This window comes from Halichoeres trimaculatus, unplaced genomic scaffold (genome assembly GCF_033239565.1).
Source record: "Halichoeres trimaculatus isolate MK-OKI-2021-1 unplaced genomic scaffold, fHalTri1.1 fHalTri1_scaffold_1, whole genome shotgun sequence".
In the NCBI taxonomy this organism is placed as follows: domain Eukaryota; kingdom Metazoa; phylum Chordata; class Actinopteri; order Labriformes; family Labridae; genus Halichoeres; species Halichoeres trimaculatus.
Window position 1 is genome coordinate 25,754,633 of NW_027437179.1, and position 21,957 is coordinate 25,776,589.

Consider the following 21,957-nt stretch of genomic DNA (forward strand, 5'->3'; position numbering starts at 1 on the left):
ATGTCAGCACGATAGAGGTCTTAGAAACTCAAGAATCAAATGTGACATGTTCAGTAACACAGGGTTCAAGCCACAGACAGTATTTCTTGAATGAGCTCCAGATTTAGCATCATGTCAAGCTACTGTTGGAAACAGGAACCATTCTTTTTATAATACTGCTCATTATATTTAAGAAGAGCATTTAACATTTTTAACTTACACAACATCACAACTGTGATGCAGCGGTACAGCTGACCCACTCTGCAATCTCAATTTTGGATAAGTTAACTAAAAAAAAAACAACACAAGCCCATGAAATAAGTTTATTTACAAAAAGACATACAATTTTACAATTCATATCTTATTTTTTTCCAGAAAGGCACTTGATCAAAATACTCAATATTCACTAGCAACAAAAATTATGGAAAATTAAATTTGGTAAAAGGCACGTTTAAAAAGCAACAACACACTAGGCAGGGACAAATGGAGAGCAAACACAAACAGACAAATGAAAAAAAAAAAAAACTGTGAATCACTGACAAAATGGAAATCAGGACTTTCCCCCAGTAATTAAAATCAAAAGTCTCTGGATTATTAGATGATGGCATATAGAATTTTAACATACAACCAATCGAATCTCAATAGAAATTTGAAAGATCTCCTAAAAGGATGACTAAAATAGAGAAGACAACACACATTCTGGATTATAGCTAGATAAAACATGGATACTTCAATAGGTAAACGTTTGAATTTGATGAATTGAGTGTTGCTGGTGTGAAGGCATAACTGAGAACATGAGGCAGTAAAGTCAAGCCCCACTGGTTGCATAGCATAGTGTAGAGCATAGTGTAGAGAAAGATGATTGTAAAAAAATGAACATTTTACAGTTTGATCCTTCAGAGTCTGTTGGTCAGCGGGCTACTCGAGTACTTGATCAGTGTCTTTTAGAACAGGTGCAGAGAATGAGCCGGTCACATTTTCTAACAGTTCCTCTCTTAGTTTCTTCCCCCCTTGATGGACCTGTCCATGGAATGTATGCAACCTGAGTGTGTGCATGTGTTCTCATAACTCAACTAAACTGCACCCATCCTGATTTGGCCGTGTCTTTACTGGAGCTGTGGAGGAGGAGAGGGATGATGGTGATGATGACAGTAATGGCAGTGGGGAAGAATTTATAATAAAAATACAATATATAACTGATGGAAATGACAAGGTGAATAACTAAAAAAAAGAATGATGTGTCAATTCTTAATAACTTACTTGGAACCTGCAGATGTGAAATCCCCCCATAAGTCAGAGCTGGGCTGCGCAGCAGGAACTGGGGATCCAAAGTCTAAAAGAGGGGCTGGATTTGGAAGAACTCAATTATTAAAGGCAAAGTGAATTCTTCTTAAATCATGGAAACCATTTTAAAATTATTATGAAACATCAAAGTGCAATGATTACCAGGGTTAGACTGCGCAGCTGGAACTGTTTGTTGTCCAACAGGAGGTAGGAGGACCCCTCCAGCCTTCGCACCTGGTGGCGGTGGGAGCAAACCCCCACCCATGGGCCGTGGTTTTGCACCTCCTGCATCCTTCTTTTTGATATTCTAGTTTCCAACACAGTTATTGCAGTTTTTTCAATACTTTACAGTAAATTAAAATTGAATACTAAAGTAATATATTTTAAGGTGTTAAGTTGTTGGACAAAATGATCCCCACAGTGAAGACATGGTCTTTTTCTAGTGTGCCGCTTTGACCAGAGGGAGCAAAGTCAAGAGAAGCAAAAATTTCCCACAGGAGCTGAAATAATTGCTTTCTTTCTCTAATGTTAAGTCTGAATACTCACCCCAATGCTTATCTTGATGGTCTGCCCCTCTTTGAAACTGAGGTCTAGCTTGGGTGCTTGACTCTGACTAGCTTCTTGTTTTGCTAGCTCACCTTCTTGCTTCACCCACCTTGAAAAAACGTGTCAAAAGTATTTTAATATTAACAGAAATGTTTTGAACACTCAGCAAGGATCATTGTAGCAGCAAGATACAGCTGAGAGATTATTTCATGCAAAAATATTCAACACGTAAAACCAGTTTTTTTTTATAGGTAAAATGAAAAAACAAAAATCAGAAGATTTCAAAGATGAAGGCTAATTCAGAAGAATACTTACTTAAAATGGTCTTGTAAAGCTACATTGAAGTCAAATGAGTCTCCACGATCAGTAAAACCCAGACCAATGAAAGCATGGCGTCCTTAACAAAAACACATTGGGGAACTTTTTTTGAATACATTAAAAGTTTAAAAACATTAAAAGTTAACTTTCCTACACTGCAACAGGCTTGTTTACATTAAAAAGACAATAAAATAGAATAGTAATGAAATGTTACTGCAATTGAATGAGAAAAAAAATTGACAGATGGAGATATTTGACAAGACCTGCAAAATTTGGGGTAAAAATAATGTCACATTAAAGACAAAACAAACACTTTCAGGGAACACCAACTTTTTTGCTGTAGAAAATTGTACCACCTCTTAACTTAGAAACAAAGTTGGAAAGAGAAAATAAGACTGATGAAAGTGACTTACCATTGCCATCTTCTATCCGGATCACAAAATATCGGCTTGAGTCTGTGACCGCTTCAACAACACTGCCTGGATACTGTTCAACTGGAGCTTGTGCAAACAACTCTCCTGCACATGGCAAATTGTCAACAGTTAGTTAAAGCATTGCCATGACCACACTACTATTTGCTGTGATAGAGATGGGCGGTATATCTTGCAAACCCTCACAGGGCTTTTTTTAAAGTGATGTCCATAATGACAAACTCAAACCAGTCATAGTGACCAGGTGTTTTTACCTGTGTTTCTGTCCTCTAACTTAATGAAGGCCATTTTGCCTTTAGCAGTAATTTTCATTCTACCACTCCAAGCAGGCTCATCCAGCTTCCAGTCAGCAGCTCTAGAAAGACAGGAAACGTGATTATGTAAGGGGTTTTTTCAGCTCATCACACACTGAGAAATGTCACTGTTTTAACATAGGCAGCTGTAGCTTTTCAAGGCATGAGGAAGTGAAATTTAACATTTTCAGGAAGACATAATGAGACCTGGGTGAACACAGAGATCTGTTTTGTTCTGAAATGTTCTTAATCCTTTTAAGGACAGCAAAAGCAATGACGACAGTCAGAGTCTTACTTTTTTTTTAAAAAAAACTCTATGAGATTAAGAGTAGACTAGATTGTTGTTCAACTAAACTCCTATGATCCTTGTATACTAGGAGTACATACTGATTTAGCCAAAATTTAGTAGGTATTATGGGAACAAAAGCAAAATCTGCAGTATTGCAAAATACCCTGATACCCTAATGATTAGGAAAAAATCAGCATGCAACAGACCGCTCTACTTCACATACTATTTCCCAAAATGAACTGTGCTAATGTTGTTCTTCTTTTTTCCATTTGTAGCATGTGACAATCAGTTTTCTCTGTTTCCATTACCACTACAATACCACAAAGCTACCATTTAATGCTGTTACATTTGCAATGCAGTAATGTGACAAACACGCTGGTGAAACATGTCATTCCTAGTCATAACAGAGTTGTTACCCATCACACAGGTGACTGTTTCTATAACAGTTATTAAAGTCCTTATAAACTACTTATTAACTTTTTTTTTTAATTCAAGTTGATGCTAAGGAGTTGGTTTTGTCACCAGTTTGGCCACACTTTACTACCACTTTCCAAAACTGAAAACCAGTGATGCTATAAAACGGATCAAACAAAATAGTCGTGATACATACTACCTTCAAAATAAGTATGTCATGTTCAGTACATCCTACACTCTAAATTCTTAAGTAATATATAGCAGATGGTATAGCCATTATTCCATCTTTGGTATGGTCATGTGCTTCCAATTTGAAGTCAAGATGTACACAGTTTGACAGTAAGCCTAAAGTAACACAACTGCCTTGCTAATAGGGGTTAAAAACCATACAAATGTTAAAAAAAAAAAAAAAAAATTATTTTTTTTAAATGAATTCACGAAGTGGGCAACAGCAAATAGCAAAAACACATTACTAATTATGTTTGAGTGAAAAAATGAAAATGAAGTTAGTGTATAAAGTCATTTAGCACCAAGAACACATTGTATGCCCTCTGTATTAAAAACAAATATAAAGTCAAATCAACAAGTTGAGCACTTTCTGAGATATTGTTGTCCTTAGGCAGATCTTCAGGTTCATTTTCTAACTCAAAAACTTTTTTTCTGGTGTGTAAAACTATACATGAAGGCAGCATGTGCCCCAAGTGGGCCACCCTGCTCAAAAAAATGGGGACACGCCCCTGCATTTGATGAACGCTTACCCCACAGCCTGCGACCCTTCACCATTTGCAAGAAATACAGAAACACCCATCCAAAACTCCTGCGGGCTAATTTTGAGTGCGAAGAATGTTTGTGTTGTCCTCCACTAAAGGTACTCAGTGTCACAAGGTGTTAGACGTAGGTTAGGAAATGTTTGTGGACGAAGTCATAACGACGGTGTCCTGTTTCTGATAGAGGATAAAGTTACAGCGGCAGAGTGGTGTCCCAAAATAATGCCACCGTCAGTATTAACGTACTTAGCCGTACACTGTGTATCCACAAGTTCATGTCTCACTAACCGACGTTGATTTCTGACTCTATGTTCTGCCATCGTCGACACAGAGATAAATAATTGCCTACTTTACTAAGTGTGTGTTCACCGATGGGCGCAACTCAGATAAATAGTCCTGCAAAGTGACACTTGTCTCTCACAGAGTGAGACTTTCAAGTTTCTCCTCTCTGAACACATCTTACCGATATCCACGGTTACTCGCCCGCGGTGGGATCCGATAAACATGGACCTCAGGTTTCACACAGAGCATCGACTCATAACTGTTGTCTTCTGCCATTTTGTCAAGTTTCACTAAACTATCCAAACAACTTCCGACTTCAATGTACACCTCGGCTGGAGTTGAGTTGAACGGGTGAACCTCGTCGAGCCAATCCAAATAACCCGCAGTGCTTCATTCAAACAGCGCCGCGTCTGGTTTGGATGGTCTTACGAGACTGACAACTTCAATAAAGTTTTTTTAGTAAGGTAACTGAGTGGGGGAAACGGAACACAACCCTCAAATAAGTGTGAGGGTTGTCATCATGTGCACATTTGCCCCTGAAATATAGCCTTAAAATTGGGGAAACAGCTATGAAACTGTGACATTTTCGATTGGAGAATGGAGCAGACATATAAATGACTGAGAGAAAACAAATAAACTCCAAACAAGCATGCATTTGATTTGAGTGTTGAGTACTGCCACCTAACAGTTACACAAATGCCTCAGTGTACCAAAAGTTGAAAAAAGCTACAAGTTAATGCTGCAAAGCCAGTATTATAGTGGAGGTTAGCACTTTCAGCCCACAGTGAAAAGGTTCTGGGCCTTCACTGTGTGGAGCTAGAGTGGTCTGGTTTACAACCACTGAAGGTGGAGGCAGGTGGAAAATTAGGCAAACGTGTAAAACCCACAAAGGGGCAAAAGTAATTAAGCAAAGGAGGGGGCAAAGGAAGAGTTGTTCAAAACTGCAGCCTCCCAACAAGCAGGTTCTGGATTCAAATTCAGGCATTGGGATGTTATTTGTGGAAATGGATGTTCTGGATTCTACCAGCAGCCTCTTGAGTTGCCCTCTGAATAACCATTATTCATGAGGGAGTTTTTTTTTTTAAACAAAAAAACACGTTAAGTGGTTATTGCTGTTTTTTCTGGTGTGTATGGAGACCTGATGAAGGAAGCTGGGAGAGTAAAGTTGGAGTAAGCAGGAGATAAAAACAGGAAGGGTTCAAAGATTGAACTCTTTCCATCACTAACTATATAGAGGGTTAAAACTATAATTATAACATTGAAAAAGATGCATGTTTCATTTTACTTTCCTGTCTAAAAAGTAGGTTGTACAGAAAATAAAACAAACATCCCCCAGTCCTCATTTGAAGTGAGTTTATTAAAGGGTATTCAAATGTCGTTTGAGTTCTTCAAGTTTCAATATAACACTGACATCAAAAACTGGACAGATTGGTGTAAAAGACTTTAGTTGGTATTTTGCTGAATGATCACAAAAGAATAAGATGGCCTTATGCTTTCAGTTTTTCATTTAAAATTTTAACAAATATTTTATTTCAAGAGTTGAACACAATCCCTGGGAACAACTTGTGATAGCCATGAATCCTAAACGCTGCAAATCCAGATGTGATCCATGAATGTCATCCAACAGTGTGCAACGTCTTATACACCCAAATACACTGAGATGTTAAAGTTAACATGGAAAATGTCTATACTTTAGGAAAAACATGTAACTTCACTGAAACAGTGCACTTATCATAGTCAGGTTGAAATATGTGATACAAATGCAGCAGTTTGAGTTGCATTGATGAGTTGTTTGCAATGGAAAAGCTAATTGTTTCATTTACTTTTTACGGTTTTACTTCTACAGAGCTCAAGTATCAGCGATCAGACGATGCTGGAAATGAATCTTACAAACTGTGCCTCATAAAACCTTGCTGTCACAACAGCAGACCTGCATACTTACGAAGCGTTTCTTTGTACTACCATAAAACCAGTGCCTCCCTCAATGACATGAGATGAGATTCATTCCATGAAGTTATCAACTAATCACAAGATTAATGCACACTACACATTAAGTTCATGTATGAAACCATGAATCAATTGTTATTTAAGGCATAGAAGTGTTAAAATTTTTAGAAATTGTATAAGTTCATTAACTGTGAACCTGGAAGAAACTATCAGTACTGGTAGCTGATCAGTGTCTTAATTTCATTGTTGCAAACAAGTTTATAATAGTGTAAAAGTCACTGTTTTGAAAGGAACGTCACAGGAAAGACATTTAACAGAAGTGGACAGGAGAATTTAGCTTCCCTGTAAAAAGGACACAAATCAAGAGATTATATTTTTTCAATACTTGGTCATTTCGTAGTTTTCATCGCCAATTTCCCTGACACGATGACTTTACTGAATAAATCAGTTGTCATGTGGCTGAATCCTCCTCATTGCTGGGCATGGAAAAGTTATTCTTGATTTATTTGGAACCATTTAATTACTCTATTAGTCAACTGACTGAAGAAGTTACTCATACTCTTCTTTTTCTATAACCAATGCAGCGAAGTCATTTTTCCCGTTTAGAAACAGGCACACACATATTTCTGAACTTCAGATTTTCATTTCTGGTCAGGGTTGGACCTTTTCCAAATTGCTAAAATATTTCATATAACACTACCTAAAAGCTATGCAGGCTACATCATATAATCTCTGGTTCACTACAAGTCTTGACTTGAATACAGAAAAAAAAATCAAAAACATGAGAGAAAAGAACACTGTAAACTTTAAAACAAAATAATTTGAAACACAAAAACAGCAGAAGTATTTAGGCAATACAAAAAATCATAGTCAAGGAAGTAAATTTCTTATTGCTCGAATAAACTTTTGTGACATTCTCTTCTTGCTCTCTGCAATCTTTGGCCTCAGGCTGCGTGCCCACCGGGCATGTTTCATAGCAGGAAGCGCTGGTCTGTTCCTCTACCATTGCTTTGCAGCTACAGTGTTGAAACACACTTTGAAGAACAGTCTTGTTTTACACAAGGGGTGGATCAGTTAGACCCCCAGACAGCATGCATTCAAGGTGCTGAATGCATAGCGCCTTCCTGTCACGCACTAAGTTTCCACTGGACTGACAATCTATAGCCAACTTCCCGGTGGACGCCCAGCCGTGATCCCCTGTCCATCAGTGGAAAGGCCCGCTCATTAAGTTAGCTGTGTCTGGGGAAACCCCACAGATTTATAAGCTCCATTCAGAATCACACCTGACACCCTGGCACCTGGCCGGCCAATCATACTTGAAATCACAGGGCACCTCATGGTACATCAAAGTATCACAGTGTGAAGGGATATGAGGCCAAAGCCTGTTCACAGTGTGGAACAGCCAGAGTTTCAGATCTTGATCTCTGCCAGCCCCTTGAACGATTCCGCAAGAGAAAAAGACTGGGTAAAAGGCAAAGACCATGTCAGTGAGTAGAGTAGAGAGAGGGTGAAAGAGTTTGTATCAGTCCATGCTACGTTTTCATTTGTCTGTCCAATAGTTTTGTCACCCCCAACTCTACTCTTCATTCCACACACATCCCTTTAAATTCCTCTCACTTCAGGTAGCTCCTGTTTATCTGCCGAGTCGGAAGCCTGTGGTGCCATCTGGACCGGTAGGCTGGCGGATCACATGATTGTTTGGACGAACTTGTTCCGAAGGTTGCTGCCCACTCATCCTCACTGGCCTATAGAGCAAAATATTAAACAAGATTAGATATCAAAACCATTCGCTTTGGGGTCTTCTGTAGTTTGAGAAACAGTGCAAATTGAAATTTGAACTCCCAGTTAGTAAAGCCATACCTGTCCTGGCTTGAATTGTCCTGAGGGGTTTCATCTGAAGAGGCACTACCCAAAATCCTTCGCCGAGCTTCTGCATACTCTGCCTCACGTTGGGCCAGAGATTTCATCTGCTGAGATGGTCGATTTGAGGATCCAGGGTTTCCTGCAATACCATTATTTGAGGGACGTTTCAAAATTCTAATTTGTGGTGGGGGTGCTGCAGGCAGGGAGTCATCCTGGATTACAATAGCAGTCCGAACAGGTGAGCCAGCTGAACCAGAGTTTGTTTTCCTGTTACAGGACAAAAATGAAAGGTAAAAAATTCTAGTAATCAATGTATTTATTAATACAATGAATATCAAACTGATAATGTTTGTTGCTTACTTTGCCTCCTGATTTATTTTCAGCTTTGCCTCCAGTCTTCTCTCTATTTCCTGGAGGAAAAAATACACAATTTTACATTTTTTCTGATGTCCAGCAGGTCCATTTGTCATTTTCAGTAACCTGAAAAACAAGGTACAGCCTTCCAAGCCATTTACACTGCTACTGACTTATAATGCTGGGGTCTGGAACCACTATGTTGCTCTCCTCTCCTCAGTTCCTCTCATTTCGACACATTTATGTTCCAGCAATACAAGTTATTAATTCAGTAATCAAGTACAGTAATGTATATATTGACTTAATCCCAAAATAAGAAATTACGAACAAAAAACATTTTGGCAATTTGTTTTTTTCCCTCAAGCGTTTGGCCTTTTCATTGTTTGTGTTCAAAAGGGCTTTTCTGGTACAGTGATTTCTTACATGCATGTATGTTGGATGTATTCTAATACTGTAATTGAAATTCTTCCATCAACTATAAAGTATGAGTTCTACTTATCTTAAGAACACCTGATTTCAGTGTTATCTTAATTAGAATTAAAGGGGAGAAGAATAAAATTCAAATTTAGCATTTCCTTAAGAGTTATAGCATCATGTATGTGTGTCACATGCATATGAGGTGTATATCCATTTAAATATTATTTAATGATGCGGACAGTGACAGCACTTACTTCTGCTGACAGATTATTTTACCATATTGTTCAGAATCTAGGAGCATCTGCAAAATATATTTGTTTTCAGTGCACAAACATTTTGTTTGAAATCCACACACCACGTTTTATTGTATTGTAAGGATTCACCCTAATGTAGCTTGTTTCCGCAATGGGCGGATCTAATCAATGGGGGATAAAGTAGGATGGAGTCCACTTTGGGAAGAATTAGTCTTCGTTGCTGTTTAACCCTTAGGTTTCCCACGTGTATGCTTAAAGAAATGCATCAAGCATAAAGACTCAATGATACTCTCGAAAATGACAGGAAGCCATAGATGGTCTATTTTCCTTCCCCAACGCCGAGGCCTGTAAGGCTCAATCAGGAAGACAGACTTCTGAATAAATAAATAACATGGCTATATATTTGAGAGACGGACCCATTCACAGTGCCGCCGAGTTTCGTGTGCTGTTATATATTTTACAAAGTTTAGCAAGTTTACGACCTTATTTGTAATGGTGCGACGGTGGTGTTTTCTTACCCCGCTGTCCGCTGCCTCTTCCCAGCTCTCAGCAACCTCATCATCCTCCATGTTTAACAGAACTGCTGGCTGGTTACCTCTTTAGCACCACTCGATTGTTATTTCCCCATCCACGCGGGGATTTCGGACGGTGGGGCTGGGCTCAAACACAGCTACGGTTATCCTTGTGTTTCGCCTGGCTGTGTTAAGATGAAGGCAGAACGCACAAATCTGGGAAACGCTGCCCTGGCCGTGTGTTGGCCAGCTAACTCAATGCTGTACTTGTGAGGGCAGACTCCTCGGCAGCTGCGTGCTACTTGAAATTCGGCCACACGTCCTCTTCACTTGACCAGCTGCTGGCTACGAGGTTGCGTCCAAAAAGGCTACCTCGCAAAAAGAGATATACAAAATTGTTTGGATTGCTTTAATTCGCGCCTGGCTATGTTTCCCTTTGGCTGTCTGTCAAGTTTAACCGTTTAGTTTCCTTGCGTTAGACGGCAAAGGAAATGACGTTAGACTCACGTTAGGGTAAGTGACGTTAGTGTAAGTGACGTTGACATGCTAACGTTAGCCAATAGCTTCCAAGCGCAAAAAAACAATTAAAAGTCAAAATAGACCACTTAAAATTTAGATTTTGTAAAGGCTTAAGACTATAATTTTTTCCCGCTGATAAGAAGTAATACATTTGAACCAAAGTGGTGCTGCCGGTTTGTCGTTTGGGGATTTACAGGTTGTTTTTGTTTAGCATGATGTTGAAAGCATTTGGTGCGTTCAAGTGTATTTCGAAGATCCGTCAACACAGCCTCGTTGCATATTAAGCTGTACATGATACTGACACAATATATTCAGATACTTCAACTGTAAGGAAATGATTACAACGCGTTTTTACGAACTGCTACCATTACTTTGTGGAGCTAAACTACAGTGTCTTAAATGCAGCATTAAAACACGTTACTTACTGAGACTTTTACGAGAGATTACTGTGCATTTTGTAAAAACTGTGAAACTACTGATGATATATGTTTCCATTGTCTATACACAAATGCCCTCTGGCAAATTGGCATGATTGACAGTACTCAAAGGTTTCTCACTTAAGGGAATTTTCACAAAAGGACACCACATATGGATTTGTTATCCACACCAAGACAAACAGTTCTCTGGTAAACATCATTCTCATCTTAAAATTAAAATTCGATTTATTAACTTAGAAACATGAAATAAACTCTAAAGTTTTGTATCTTTTTTTGATGAGTTCATAATGTATTATTAAGGCATTAAAGTCACGAAAAAGAAAAGGCAACAATACCTCTTGGCACAAAACTGTACTAACACTAAAGGGATTTTTGTGAACTGCTGGTCTATTTTCATTATTATTATTTGTGCTGACTTTTGACCAACTTTGATTTTCTGTTCTGCAAATTGACTTGAATGCATTCAATACGACATGTGCCTTAGTTTTATGTATCTATCTAAGATCTCAATGCTACATTGGTTGTATTTGCAACTTTGTTAATAAAAAGATTCTAACAAAAAAGATTCATCAGCAAACATAAATTCTTTTATTTAATTCTTTTTTTATCATTATTATTGTTATTTTGTTTTTAATAATAATAATAATAATAATAATAATAATAATAATAATAATAATAATAATAATGAGAAGAAGAAGAAGAAGAAGAAGAAACATTTTTTAGAGATCAATACAACGTTGGTGAATTTTGTTTATACATCAGAGTGTTTATGAGACACTGAATAAACAGCCTTATTAAGTCAGTCAAGAAAATTACCTTTTATTGGTAAAATCAGTAATTTTTGTTGGGGTGATGTAAATCAATTGCTACTCTGAATGATTGCATAATTACTTTTGCCCATTAAAAAACAGTATTCTGGCACTGTGCAAAATGTGAAACAGACTTTGCTTACTGAGACTGTGACTAGAACAAGCTTTTTCTATTCAAAAATTATCAATAATATCTTTTTTTCCTACTTTATTAAGTCTTTTTATTAATCACCTTCTACTTTGGTCTGTCTGTAATGTGATGTAACAATCCATCCATTTTCTATTTGCTGGATGTTTGTTTTTTTCTCTGTTAGCTTACAAACAACACAATGCCCATTGAGCTTATGTATATGAGCTCCATGTGCATAACCAAAAAGCTTGGTTAAAAGGGGTCCATAAGCTTAACCGAAAGGGTGGGTTAGGAACTATAGTTCCTTTTTACCTGATATCTTCTAAACTTAACCACGTTTTCTGATTCTTTTCTTCTATTTCTCTGAACAGAGAAATATACACTGTGTGTGTACAGCCAGTGTAAGTTGGTGGAGATTGTTGGGTTTGAAATGAATTTAATGGTCTGGATTTGTCTTTCAGACTGGTGTCCTTTGAAAGATAGTGGGTGCCGTTTTTTCAGTTGTAGTTTTATTTTAGTGAGGAGAGTTTATACAGACCTCACTCTAACTTCAGAAGGTACAGCAACAGCTATTTATATTTTACCTTATTTGAAGATGGTTTTTCTAAGATTAAGCACAATTGGTGGTATTTATAGTTTTATTTTGCTTTGTTCCAAAGTTGTTGCATGGGGTAATTCTAATTTTACCTCCAATAGCTGCTGGGGGGCGCAGTGTTTGGTACACAGGACCCAGCCCTGGTACCACAGTCAGCGGCTGCTACAGCGTCGCTGTGCTGCGGAGGACGCTGTTCACAGAGCGAAGATGGCGACTGTTTGGAGGCTGCAGAGATACCTCCGGAGCTGATACCGGAGCAGAGGAGACATACATACTATCCATAAAAACCACGTCCAAATAACGGTATTGCAAGTACTGAAAGTGTTAATGAGTGAAATAGCATCAAGTTGTGTGGAAAGGTATCTGACCATTGATGAGCTAGCGCCAGTTAATTACTGCACACAGCCTGTGCTCAAGCTAGTGTTAGCGAAGATTATCAGCAGCAGACAAGAATGGAGATGTCAGCTAGCTTTTAATGGGATGTAACATTAGCTGGGAATGTTATTTGTAGATAATGCCGTGACTTATAGATACACTAGCCGTGAAGAGATTTCCGTCTTTGTGAAGCGGGGGGTTTTGAAACACTCTGGTTATGTGCCGCTAGCTGAAGGCTCATTGATGCTAGCTAATGCTAGCTGGGATGCCTGTGATCAGTTATATAGTTAGCCGGTGCTAGCCTCTATTCATCGAAGAACAGACGTTACATGTGGAAACTCGTTACCATCAGTCGTCAGTTTGTCAGGTAGATAGCTGTGTGTGTGACACATGCCGTCCATCTCTTTGCCGTGTGGCGTAAATCTTCTTTCCTGATCATTTTCTATCGTAGTGCTTTAGCACCAGGAGCTGACTAGCATTGGCAGTCCGGCATTTCATTTATATCATATGGCTAATGACAAATCAGGAACGTGGTATATAGAGGGGCCAACACCTCAGTCAGAAGAAAGGGCACCACCCGTTACAGACAGTGGATGTCACAGTTTAAAGTGGTCAGCGTTGTAAAGTATAATTCTGTTGTAACTGCAGCTTTCTAGCGTCATTGAGTTTCCTTAACGGGACAAGCTACCCTCGCCCTGTTAAAGGCTATTGTATTTGTTATTTGTCCAGTCAGAAAATGTAGGTCAGACGTGAAATAGATGAGTCTACCGGTGATCATGGCTAATTTTAGCACTCGCCTAATTATAGCTAAAGGTAGACATACCCCTGAACATCATTAACAACAGATCATTTATTAATAGAACATCATGTCTCAACAGACAATGTCCCATCCTGACAATGAAGATGGATGCTTTGTTGCCATGGATACAGAGGACGACAGTGCAGAGCCTGCTGGGATAACAGAGGAAGTAGATGCGAAGATGGGGTCCTGCCTACAAGAAGGGAATATGGACAGTGGTGCCAAAGGTGAAGGGAGAACGATGGTGGAGTTGCCGGAGGAAGTTCTCGAATACATTCTCTCCTTCCTCTCACCTTACCAGGAGCACAAAACTGCTGCGCTTGTTTGTAAGCAATGGTATCGCCTGATCAAAGGTATGGCTCTTTACTACACAATTTTATGAAAGCCTTTAAAGATAAACAATTCACACAGAGCTCTGTCACTTGTATGCTATGAGCAGAATGGTGAAATAGTATTGCACACTTGAAAGAAGAGTTTTACAAAGTTACACTGGTTCATTGGAATTGATTTCCTCTGAAGTTTTTCTGTGTTACAGTTGTTTACTTTTATATTGCCCAAACTAGGTGTTGCCTATCAGTGCTACCATGGTTTCTTGAGAGCTGTGCAGGAGGGAAATATCCAGTGGGAAAGTCGAACATACCCATATCCAGGAACACCCATCACTCAGCGCTTCTCACACAGTCAGTATATGTTGCTTCAGTCGTATCAGTATGTGTCTGTTGTGTCAAAATGTTTAAATTTAGTTTTAGCTGAGTATCAGACTTTGAGTCCAGTGTGCAGCAGATAAGGGTAGTGATTCACAAAGAGTGCAACATTCCACTTTTAATCCATTTCATTGTCTGATGTATTTTAACCACACTTATAAATAGATTCAGTCCAGGACACAAAACAATGCTGTGAAATTTCAAGATGTGGTGTCAGCTTATCTCCGCCTTTATAACTTGAAAAGACAGACAATGTTAGAAAAATATAGAGGTCTAAAGAAAAGGTTATATCGTTATGGTCTGATATTATTGTTGTTCTTGATTATGAAACAATGACTGTGTATGAAAAACATAACTTAAAACTGAAATTTACAGTCTAAGTTGTGGTTAATGTCTTCTTTTGTTGTTTTTGCAGGTGCATGTTATTATGACTCAAACCAGTCTATGTATGTGTTTGGGGGCTGCACTCAGAGTAGCTGCAATGCTGCCTTCAATGATCTCTGGAGACTTGACCTCAACAGCAAGGAGTGGATCCGCCCTTTGGCCTCAGGTACAGATTATCAGTTAAAGGCAAAGAGGAAACTTTTTATTGACATCTAGCTAAAAAGTAACTTTATGAGGCTTTTGTAACCATGGGAGGGTGAAATAAGTTAATTTATACAACAGTCAGATGCTGAGCACACAGTGTCTCACAGGTTGGTTATATAAAAACATACCTGTTGGACTTATGAAATGAAGCTGTAGTGAAATGGTTTGTTAAGTAAGCTTGCCTTTCACCACTGTTAGCTTTTGGTTACTGGGGAACACAGTTTTTGTTGAGTTAGGCTTGACAGCTGTTTTTAACTCATTTTTGGGTGTGGAATCAAAACTGATCTCAGTGTTTCTCCATCACTAGGGGTGTACCATATCATACTGTCTACGATAATACCGGTATAATGTTTTTTGACAATATGAATTTGTCTGACACAGGAGCATAAAGCCCTGTTTCCACCAAGCGGTTCATTTCAGTTTGCCTTGGCACCATGCATTGTACGGCGTTTCCACTGATTCATCTCAATTATCCTGGGACAAATCCTAGAATAGCTGGGACGAGCCGTTCCACTTTTTGGGACCCTTCCGTAGGGGTTCCAGACTGATCCTGGAAGGTGGAACTACAACACTGCAGTCTGTTGAATGGTTAAAAGAATCGTCGCTTACCGTGCAATGGCTGTATTTCTCCTCGCAGCATACAGTGTTCTCTAAAACAAAACTTGATTGCGCTTTGTAACAAAGAGCCACATATCAGTCACAAAGAAAAATAAATGCTGGATGTTTCCCATAGTTGCTCTTTGTTTACTATGCCATATTTTTCTTCTTCATTGGATTTATTACACTGTGTTGCGCTGCTTTGGCGTCAGGCTATTATTTAACTGATGGTAGGCTTACACACAGCCTACCAAGAGGGGGCATGGTCGGCTGTGGAAACTTAAATAGGACCAGGCTTAACAGACCCAACCTGTACCAAACCGTACTGATCTAAACTAGACTGCTTGATGGAAACGGGGCTTAACTGTCTGACAGAAAAAAGACAGAAGAAAGCTAAACAGGAGAGTGATACAGCCTGGGCTAAAGGCTAAAAGAGCTCAGCTGTTTGGGATAATGTCCATTCCAACCCACATGCAGCAGTTATTCTGTAGTGGTTTGTTCAAACATGAGTCTATCAATAAAATGAAGAGTGAGGTTACATTAGTTCTGCTTGGTAGATAGCTGACAGGACATAACCAGGATTCACTAACATTACACATTACAGACATGTCTTAGAGCACTGGGCTGCCAGCTGGGCTAAATATAGATAGCTACTAAACTACACACATACTGACAGTGTTTACTTGTTGACATGTTAGCCTACAGTGGTGCTGATAGTGCTGCATACAGCCAGCTTTGATGAGGTTTGCTTGTTGTCATGTTTGAAACCAAAGCGCTACATAACTGTCCTGATAAATACCTTACCTCAGCGGATGTATCTGGTAAAAAGTTGTCTCGAAGAAAGAAAAAATGTATCGATCTGGTCTCCATTTAATTCCAAAACAAACACACACTTCACTAAATTTTTTTTACAACAGTGTGTGTGACACTCCATGCCAGAAGGTGGCAAGGCAGTCCAATTAAAACAGATCCTACTCATAGCCTCTTTAATGTTGACAAAAATAGATCTTGATGATTTGCATTTAACCGAAACCTTGTATTTAATTCAAAACAGTGCAAAGACAACATATTAAAGGTTGATACTTAAAATATTTTTACAAGATGTGTTAGGGGATGATATTACATCATTAAGTTGTAAAGCGTGTCTATAGTCCATTCAAGAAGATTGTTGTATCAGCATATTTTGTCAGTTGGGGTTTTGTGCTTATACACTGATGCACATTGATGTTATTGTTTAGGGGTGGCACACAATCTGATGCAGATCATATGCTCATCAAAGAGAGATGTCTATCACCAGTGCTTAGAGCATGGTTGTTAATGCCCAGTAAAGCATATGTTCATGTTTTTCCTCATAAATTTAATGAATTCTGTTAAATTCACTGTGACGCCACTATTGTAGCAGTGGTGCCACAAACCAAAACAACCCTATTTTCTGTTAAAAAGAAAACAATCAAACTAATACCTGGGCTATGAATTATTATGCACAACTTATTAATCTATTATTTTATGAATTCTTGATCATCGTGACACAGTTTGTGTATCGTTTTTTCTTCCCCAGGCTCTTATCCATCTCCTAAAGCTGGAGCAACTCTCGTAATGCACAAAGATTTGTTGGTGCTGTTTGGGGGATGGACTCGCCCCAGCCCATATCCACTGCACCAACCAGAAAGGTTTTTTGATGAAATCCACACTTACTCTCCTTCAAAGAACTGGTGAGGGATGTTTTTTAGCATTAGACTGTAGTTTGTGATGGTGTGACACATAGGGAAGCTTTTCTTTACTGTTTTTGTGTTGAATGATTTTCTCTAATATTGTTTTAAGGTGGAATTGTATAGTTACCACACATGGACCTCCTCCTATGGCTGGGCACTCTTCCTCTGTGATTGGAAACACCATGGTGGTGTTTGGGGGATCACTAGGAGCACGACAAATGTAAGAAAACATGACCCTCCCTCCCAAAAAACAAATCAAACCTTTGCACATTGAATGTACAACAAAGATAACAGTTCATGTCATATATACACAACAATATGTATGGATTAAAACAGGAGGAAACATTCTTTAAATCATAAATGTGTGTGAAGCAAAAGTTTCACAACATGTGTTGTGCAATTATTTGACAAATCTAACACTCACAGGTCAAAAGCCTCTCATAACAGTGATTGCTACAGATGCCACCACTTTAAATTTTAACACAATTTAGATTTGGATTTTAGTCTCTGTTAACTAGTATTTTAGTGAATACCATCAATAGTCTCCCCAGTTTAACATGTTTCATGTCAAATCTGGTGGCACCTGACAGGAGTAATGAAGTCTGGGTTCTGGATCTGGAGCAGTGGTCCTGGTCAAAACCACCCATATCAGGCCCGTCACCTCACCCACGTGGAGGCCAGTCACAGGTGAGAACACTTCATCATTCAAGCTGGAAAAAAGCATTCAGTCCATCTCCTTCATTTCATGGAAATGGTTGAATATTTCAACAGGTCCAAACAAGCAGAATGATCAATCAGTCATTTCAAAAGTGTTGGTACTCCACAACTTGATACTGGAAGCCTAAAAACTTGTTTTTTTTTTTAAAACGTGCCTTTTTATGTATTTTCTGTCAGATTGTGATTGATGACAAGACGTTGCTGATCTTGGGGGGCTGTGGTGGACCTAATGCAGTAAGCTCTCTGTGGTTTTATTATTCTACAGAACTTAATTCAAACATGAATCTAGCCAAATATTCTATTCGACCATTCAGGTTACCCTGTTATTTTGTTTTTCATAGCTTCTAAAAGATGCCTGGCTCCTCCACATGGACTCACCGCCCTGGAGGTGGCAGCAGCTGCAGGTTGAAAATGAGGACCACGGAGCCCCAGAGCTGTGGTGTCACCCTGCTTGCAGAGTAAGTGTTGGCTCATTCAGCATGTCTTTGTGTGTACTTATAAAGTTGATGTCTAATTTCCTTTCTTTTGTCTTTCATGTCAAGGTGGGTCAGTGCGTGGTGGTTTTTTCCCAGGCTCCATCTGGCCGTGCACCCCTCAGCCCAAGTCTTAACTCTCGGCCCTCTCCCATAAGTGCCACGCCCGCCCCTCTGGGCCCTGAACCGCCTTCCTTGCGCTCCCAGTCTCCTGTCCGGAGTGGGGCTGCCGGTGTCGTCCTGGGAGCTGTTGAAGAGGCCCCGTGCGTCAATGGACGGTGGGGCACACTGAGACCTCGACCCTCAGCCAGAGGAAGTGCCAGAGATGGAAGCCCATCTTCATCTCAGCAGCAATCTCCCTCTCAAGGCCCCGATAGCCCCCCTCTTCCTCCACTTCCTCCATTATTGAACGGATCATCCCCTTCTCCCAGGACCAGCCCAGCCCAGGCTGCGTCTCCTCCCTCCCGTCCTCACCTGCCTGCCCCCACAGACTATGGTTGGGAGTCCCCCCCATCTGCTGCTCACCACTCCGAGGTGCCCAGCACCAATGGCCTGCATACTCCTCCTTCAGGCTCTCCTTGTACTCCTCCAGGAGGAGTGTCCCCAGCTGCCCTGCGACGAGGTCTGGAGGCAGTGAAAAACAAATCTTCCTCATCATTACCATCTTCATCTTCATCATCTTCTCTTCAGACACAGGGGGCTTCTCATGGAGGAGGAGCAGGTCCTCCTGTCACCCCCCCGTCATCCTCCAGCCCTCCACAGGCTGCAGGAGCTGATGGACATGCTATACCACCTATTGCACGGCGTCTTGGCCATCACCCGCCTCAGAGCCTGAACGTGGGGAAACCTCTGTACCAGTCTCTCAACTGCAAGCCCATGCAGATGTACGTGCTGGATGTGTCCCGGGCCAAATCTGCAGGGGTGGTTTCCTGGAGAGTTTATGGGAATGGGACCCCTGCTGCGGTTACAGGGCCCCCAGAGACCAGCCTTCACACAGTGGTACAGGGCCGGGGAGAGCTTATCATTTTTGGGGGCCTCATGGACAAAAAACAGAATGTGAAGTATTACCCAAAAACCAACGCCTTGTACTTTGTTCGTGCTAAGAGGTAATGCAGCACCAGGCAGGACTGAGAAGACGGATGCTCCACCCTGTGACCTCACAAGGGATTTGACACACAAGGCCTTTTTCCCGTACAGAGGATTATGGGAAAAGAACATAATCAATGTTAGATGTTTCACTTCAGAAATTCACTATTCTCCCTTCTGCCTACTGCAAGCTTTCAAAATGAAACACTTTAACTACACTTTGATAAAAAAAAACATTTAGTTGAATGAGAATCTGAATGTTTGTGTGTGTGTGGGTGCGTGTGTGTGTGTGTGTGTGTGTGTGTGTGTGTGTGTGTGTGTGTGTGTGTGTGTGTGTGTGTGTGTGTGTGTGCCTGCGTGTGTTAATGACTGCAGTGGTTAAAGAGAACAGTTTTCTTGTTCTTCCACAAAAAATGATCAACTAAACAAGACCTCTGTTTTTCTGTGTCTCTCCCCTCTGAACTTTTGAGAGAGGGGAACCCCCAAGAGCAGACCTAGTAACTGGATCAGTTAAAGACTACCTTGCTTTTTGTATCACTCTTTAAGCCTGCAATGTTTACATTGATACTAGTGTGAGTGTGTGTGTATGTGTTCTCGTCATGTGTGCACGGTGGTGGTTCAAGGTTGTTGACTAATGTGTGTCGGGGGGCCAAGGTGGGTGAGAGATGTGGCACTGTACTATAAAACATAGTTGAACAATAAAGGCCTCCATGTCTCCTCTAGCACAGTCTCTGAGTGCTTTATGTTTGTTTCACATACTGGAGCTTATGGTTGTATCCCCGTTTACTCAAGCTGCTGAAAATGACAATGACTTCTGGATGTCTGGAATTCTGTATTTTTGACTAACCACGAGGTTTTAGTCTGAACTCAAAGCCCACCTCAGAGGTCAATCACAGCCAAAGGGCCATTGTTATACGCCATCCAGCTTCCATAGTTAAATGAACCATTTGTAGCACTATTAAGTGAATAAATAACTAAAAGAAGATAAAGGTTATGATAACGACAATACAAGCTTTTCTTATATTTTATTTTTCCTATATAGCCTATCCTCTTTACTTCAGAAGAAATAGAATCAGCTGATGTTTATTTGGCTCATAACATTGAAGAGCAGAAAAGTACACATGCATCATTGGGTAATGAGAGACGACTCAGGGACAGGGGATGTTTTCTGTCATTGGCCATTGACAATAACAAAAATAAATCTCACAATACCTAGTTACTGATTTTCCTTATGAAATTTGTTTATGCAATACTATATAACTTGAATGGTTAATAGTCATAATGTCTGTGGAAGTGCAGGCCCTTGAGCATTTTCCAAAAATCTAATTTGGTGTTTAAACACAAAAGTTTAGACACTTCTGATTTAATGACTGTGTTGTGTACATGGATTGTTAGTGAAAAGTTTGTTTTAAGACTTTTGTTTGTTCATAAGTCCCTTTATTTTATGTTTTAAAACCACAGTACACCCACATTCCAACCCTGGTTAAGTAATGTGAAAAAAGTACGCTTTTCACAAGCTTACAAGTTGATCTAAGGAGCATCAATCCCATCTGTAATATAGTACAAATTTCAGAATTCAGAATGAACAGCTTGAAGTGAGGGTCGGCACATGACTAGGGTTATCAGGTGGACTCCTCTGTTCACTGATGTAACATCAAGCCATCAAAAATATTAGTGGATGAATCATATCACATCAGTGTAACACAATCCAACTGGAGCCACTTTCCCTTTTCTGAGTAACTGGAATGTTTAGTGGATTCTAAGTTAAATATGTCAGACTTATAGATTTAGGGGTATTTACATTCTGGAATGTATGATTAAAGCTGATTAAATGGTACAACTGTGTTTAACTACTTGAGTGTGTATTACAGGCTACCCTGCCATTCCCATAAGAAGTCTCTATGACCCTCAATGACTCTATTGATTTAAACTTTACCAGCTAAAGAACAGAATCTGTGGTCAGATTGTCTCCGTCTCAAATAAAAAAGATGACTCTGCAATTTTTATTTTTACACCTTTCCTGACGAAAACACTGACAGATCAGAGACAGATATTATGAAGTACCTGTGATAGAGCGCCCTCTTGTGGCTTTTTTGTCGAAAATGAGAGATATCGGTGAGTCTGTGATCTAAGAAGCTTCATGTTGTTCTAATTCATCTTTTTTTAAATTCATGACTTATTCCCACGGAATTTTCTCAATAATTATTTATTTGCTGAAAGTATTTTAAGGCTCAAACGGTCTTTAAACGTTCGTGCTTGTGAAGAAATAAAGACGATTACCTTGGGCAAATAAAACAGAATGGGTTTTCGCGTTGGTTTTGCGTCAAAGATTATCGGTGTTACACTAAACGTACTGACCTGGTTTTTAAACCCTTGCTGTCAATTTTGATTCTCGCTCTCATGTCCCCCTCAGAAACTCCTCCCCCCTCTTTGACCAACCATAACCTTTAACCCAGAGAACTCCCA

The 21,957-nt window shown here is 39.7% G+C and overlaps 3 protein-coding genes across 4 annotated transcripts; 1 reads left to right on the forward strand and 2 right to left on the reverse strand.

Annotated features, from left to right (window-relative positions):
* Nucleotides 1–303: 303 nt before the first annotated feature.
* Nucleotides 304–4,961, reverse strand: necap2 (NECAP endocytosis associated 2). Its single transcript, XM_074673205.1, has 8 exons — nucleotides 4,785–4,961; nucleotides 2,813–2,913; nucleotides 2,541–2,645; nucleotides 2,125–2,206; nucleotides 1,810–1,918; nucleotides 1,426–1,570; nucleotides 1,240–1,324; nucleotides 304–1,094 (listed from the first exon to the last, which is right to left on the reverse strand). Exons 1-8 carry the CDS (start codon nucleotides 4,877–4,879, stop codon nucleotides 1,049–1,051), a joined length of 768 nt encoding a protein of 255 aa, XP_074529306.1. The 5' UTR covers nucleotides 4,880–4,961; the 3' UTR covers nucleotides 304–1,048.
* Nucleotides 4,962–5,957: 996 nt separating this feature from the next.
* Nucleotides 5,958–10,462, reverse strand: LOC141789919 (SUZ RNA-binding domain-containing-like). The gene is made up of 4 exons (XM_074669475.1): nucleotides 9,957–10,462; nucleotides 8,774–8,823; nucleotides 8,411–8,680; nucleotides 5,958–8,295 (listed from the first exon to the last, which is right to left on the reverse strand). The coding sequence occupies exons 1-4, from the start codon at nucleotides 10,005–10,007 to the stop codon at nucleotides 8,184–8,186; spliced, it is 483 nt and encodes a 160-aa protein (XP_074525576.1). The 5' UTR covers nucleotides 10,008–10,462; the 3' UTR covers nucleotides 5,958–8,183.
* Nucleotides 10,463–12,546: 2,084 nt separating this feature from the next.
* Nucleotides 12,547–20,205, forward strand: fbxo42 (F-box protein 42). Of its 2 annotated transcripts, none has more exons than XM_074669451.1 (10): nucleotides 12,547–12,743; nucleotides 13,694–13,967; nucleotides 14,178–14,294; nucleotides 14,734–14,868; nucleotides 17,062–17,215; nucleotides 17,325–17,435; nucleotides 17,806–17,902; nucleotides 18,110–18,166; nucleotides 18,274–18,390; nucleotides 18,475–20,205. In XM_074669451.1, exons 2-10 carry the CDS (start codon nucleotides 13,697–13,699, stop codon nucleotides 19,513–19,515), a joined length of 2,100 nt encoding a protein of 699 aa, XP_074525552.1. In that variant the 5' UTR covers nucleotides 12,547–12,743; nucleotides 13,694–13,696; the 3' UTR covers nucleotides 19,516–20,205. The 2 variants fall into 2 exon arrangements, with proteins under 2 accessions (XP_074525552.1, XP_074525563.1); XM_074669462.1 differs by lacking the exon at nucleotides 12,547–12,743 and adding an exon at nucleotides 12,867–13,182.
* The last annotated feature ends 1,752 nt before the right edge of the window (nucleotides 20,206–21,957 follow it).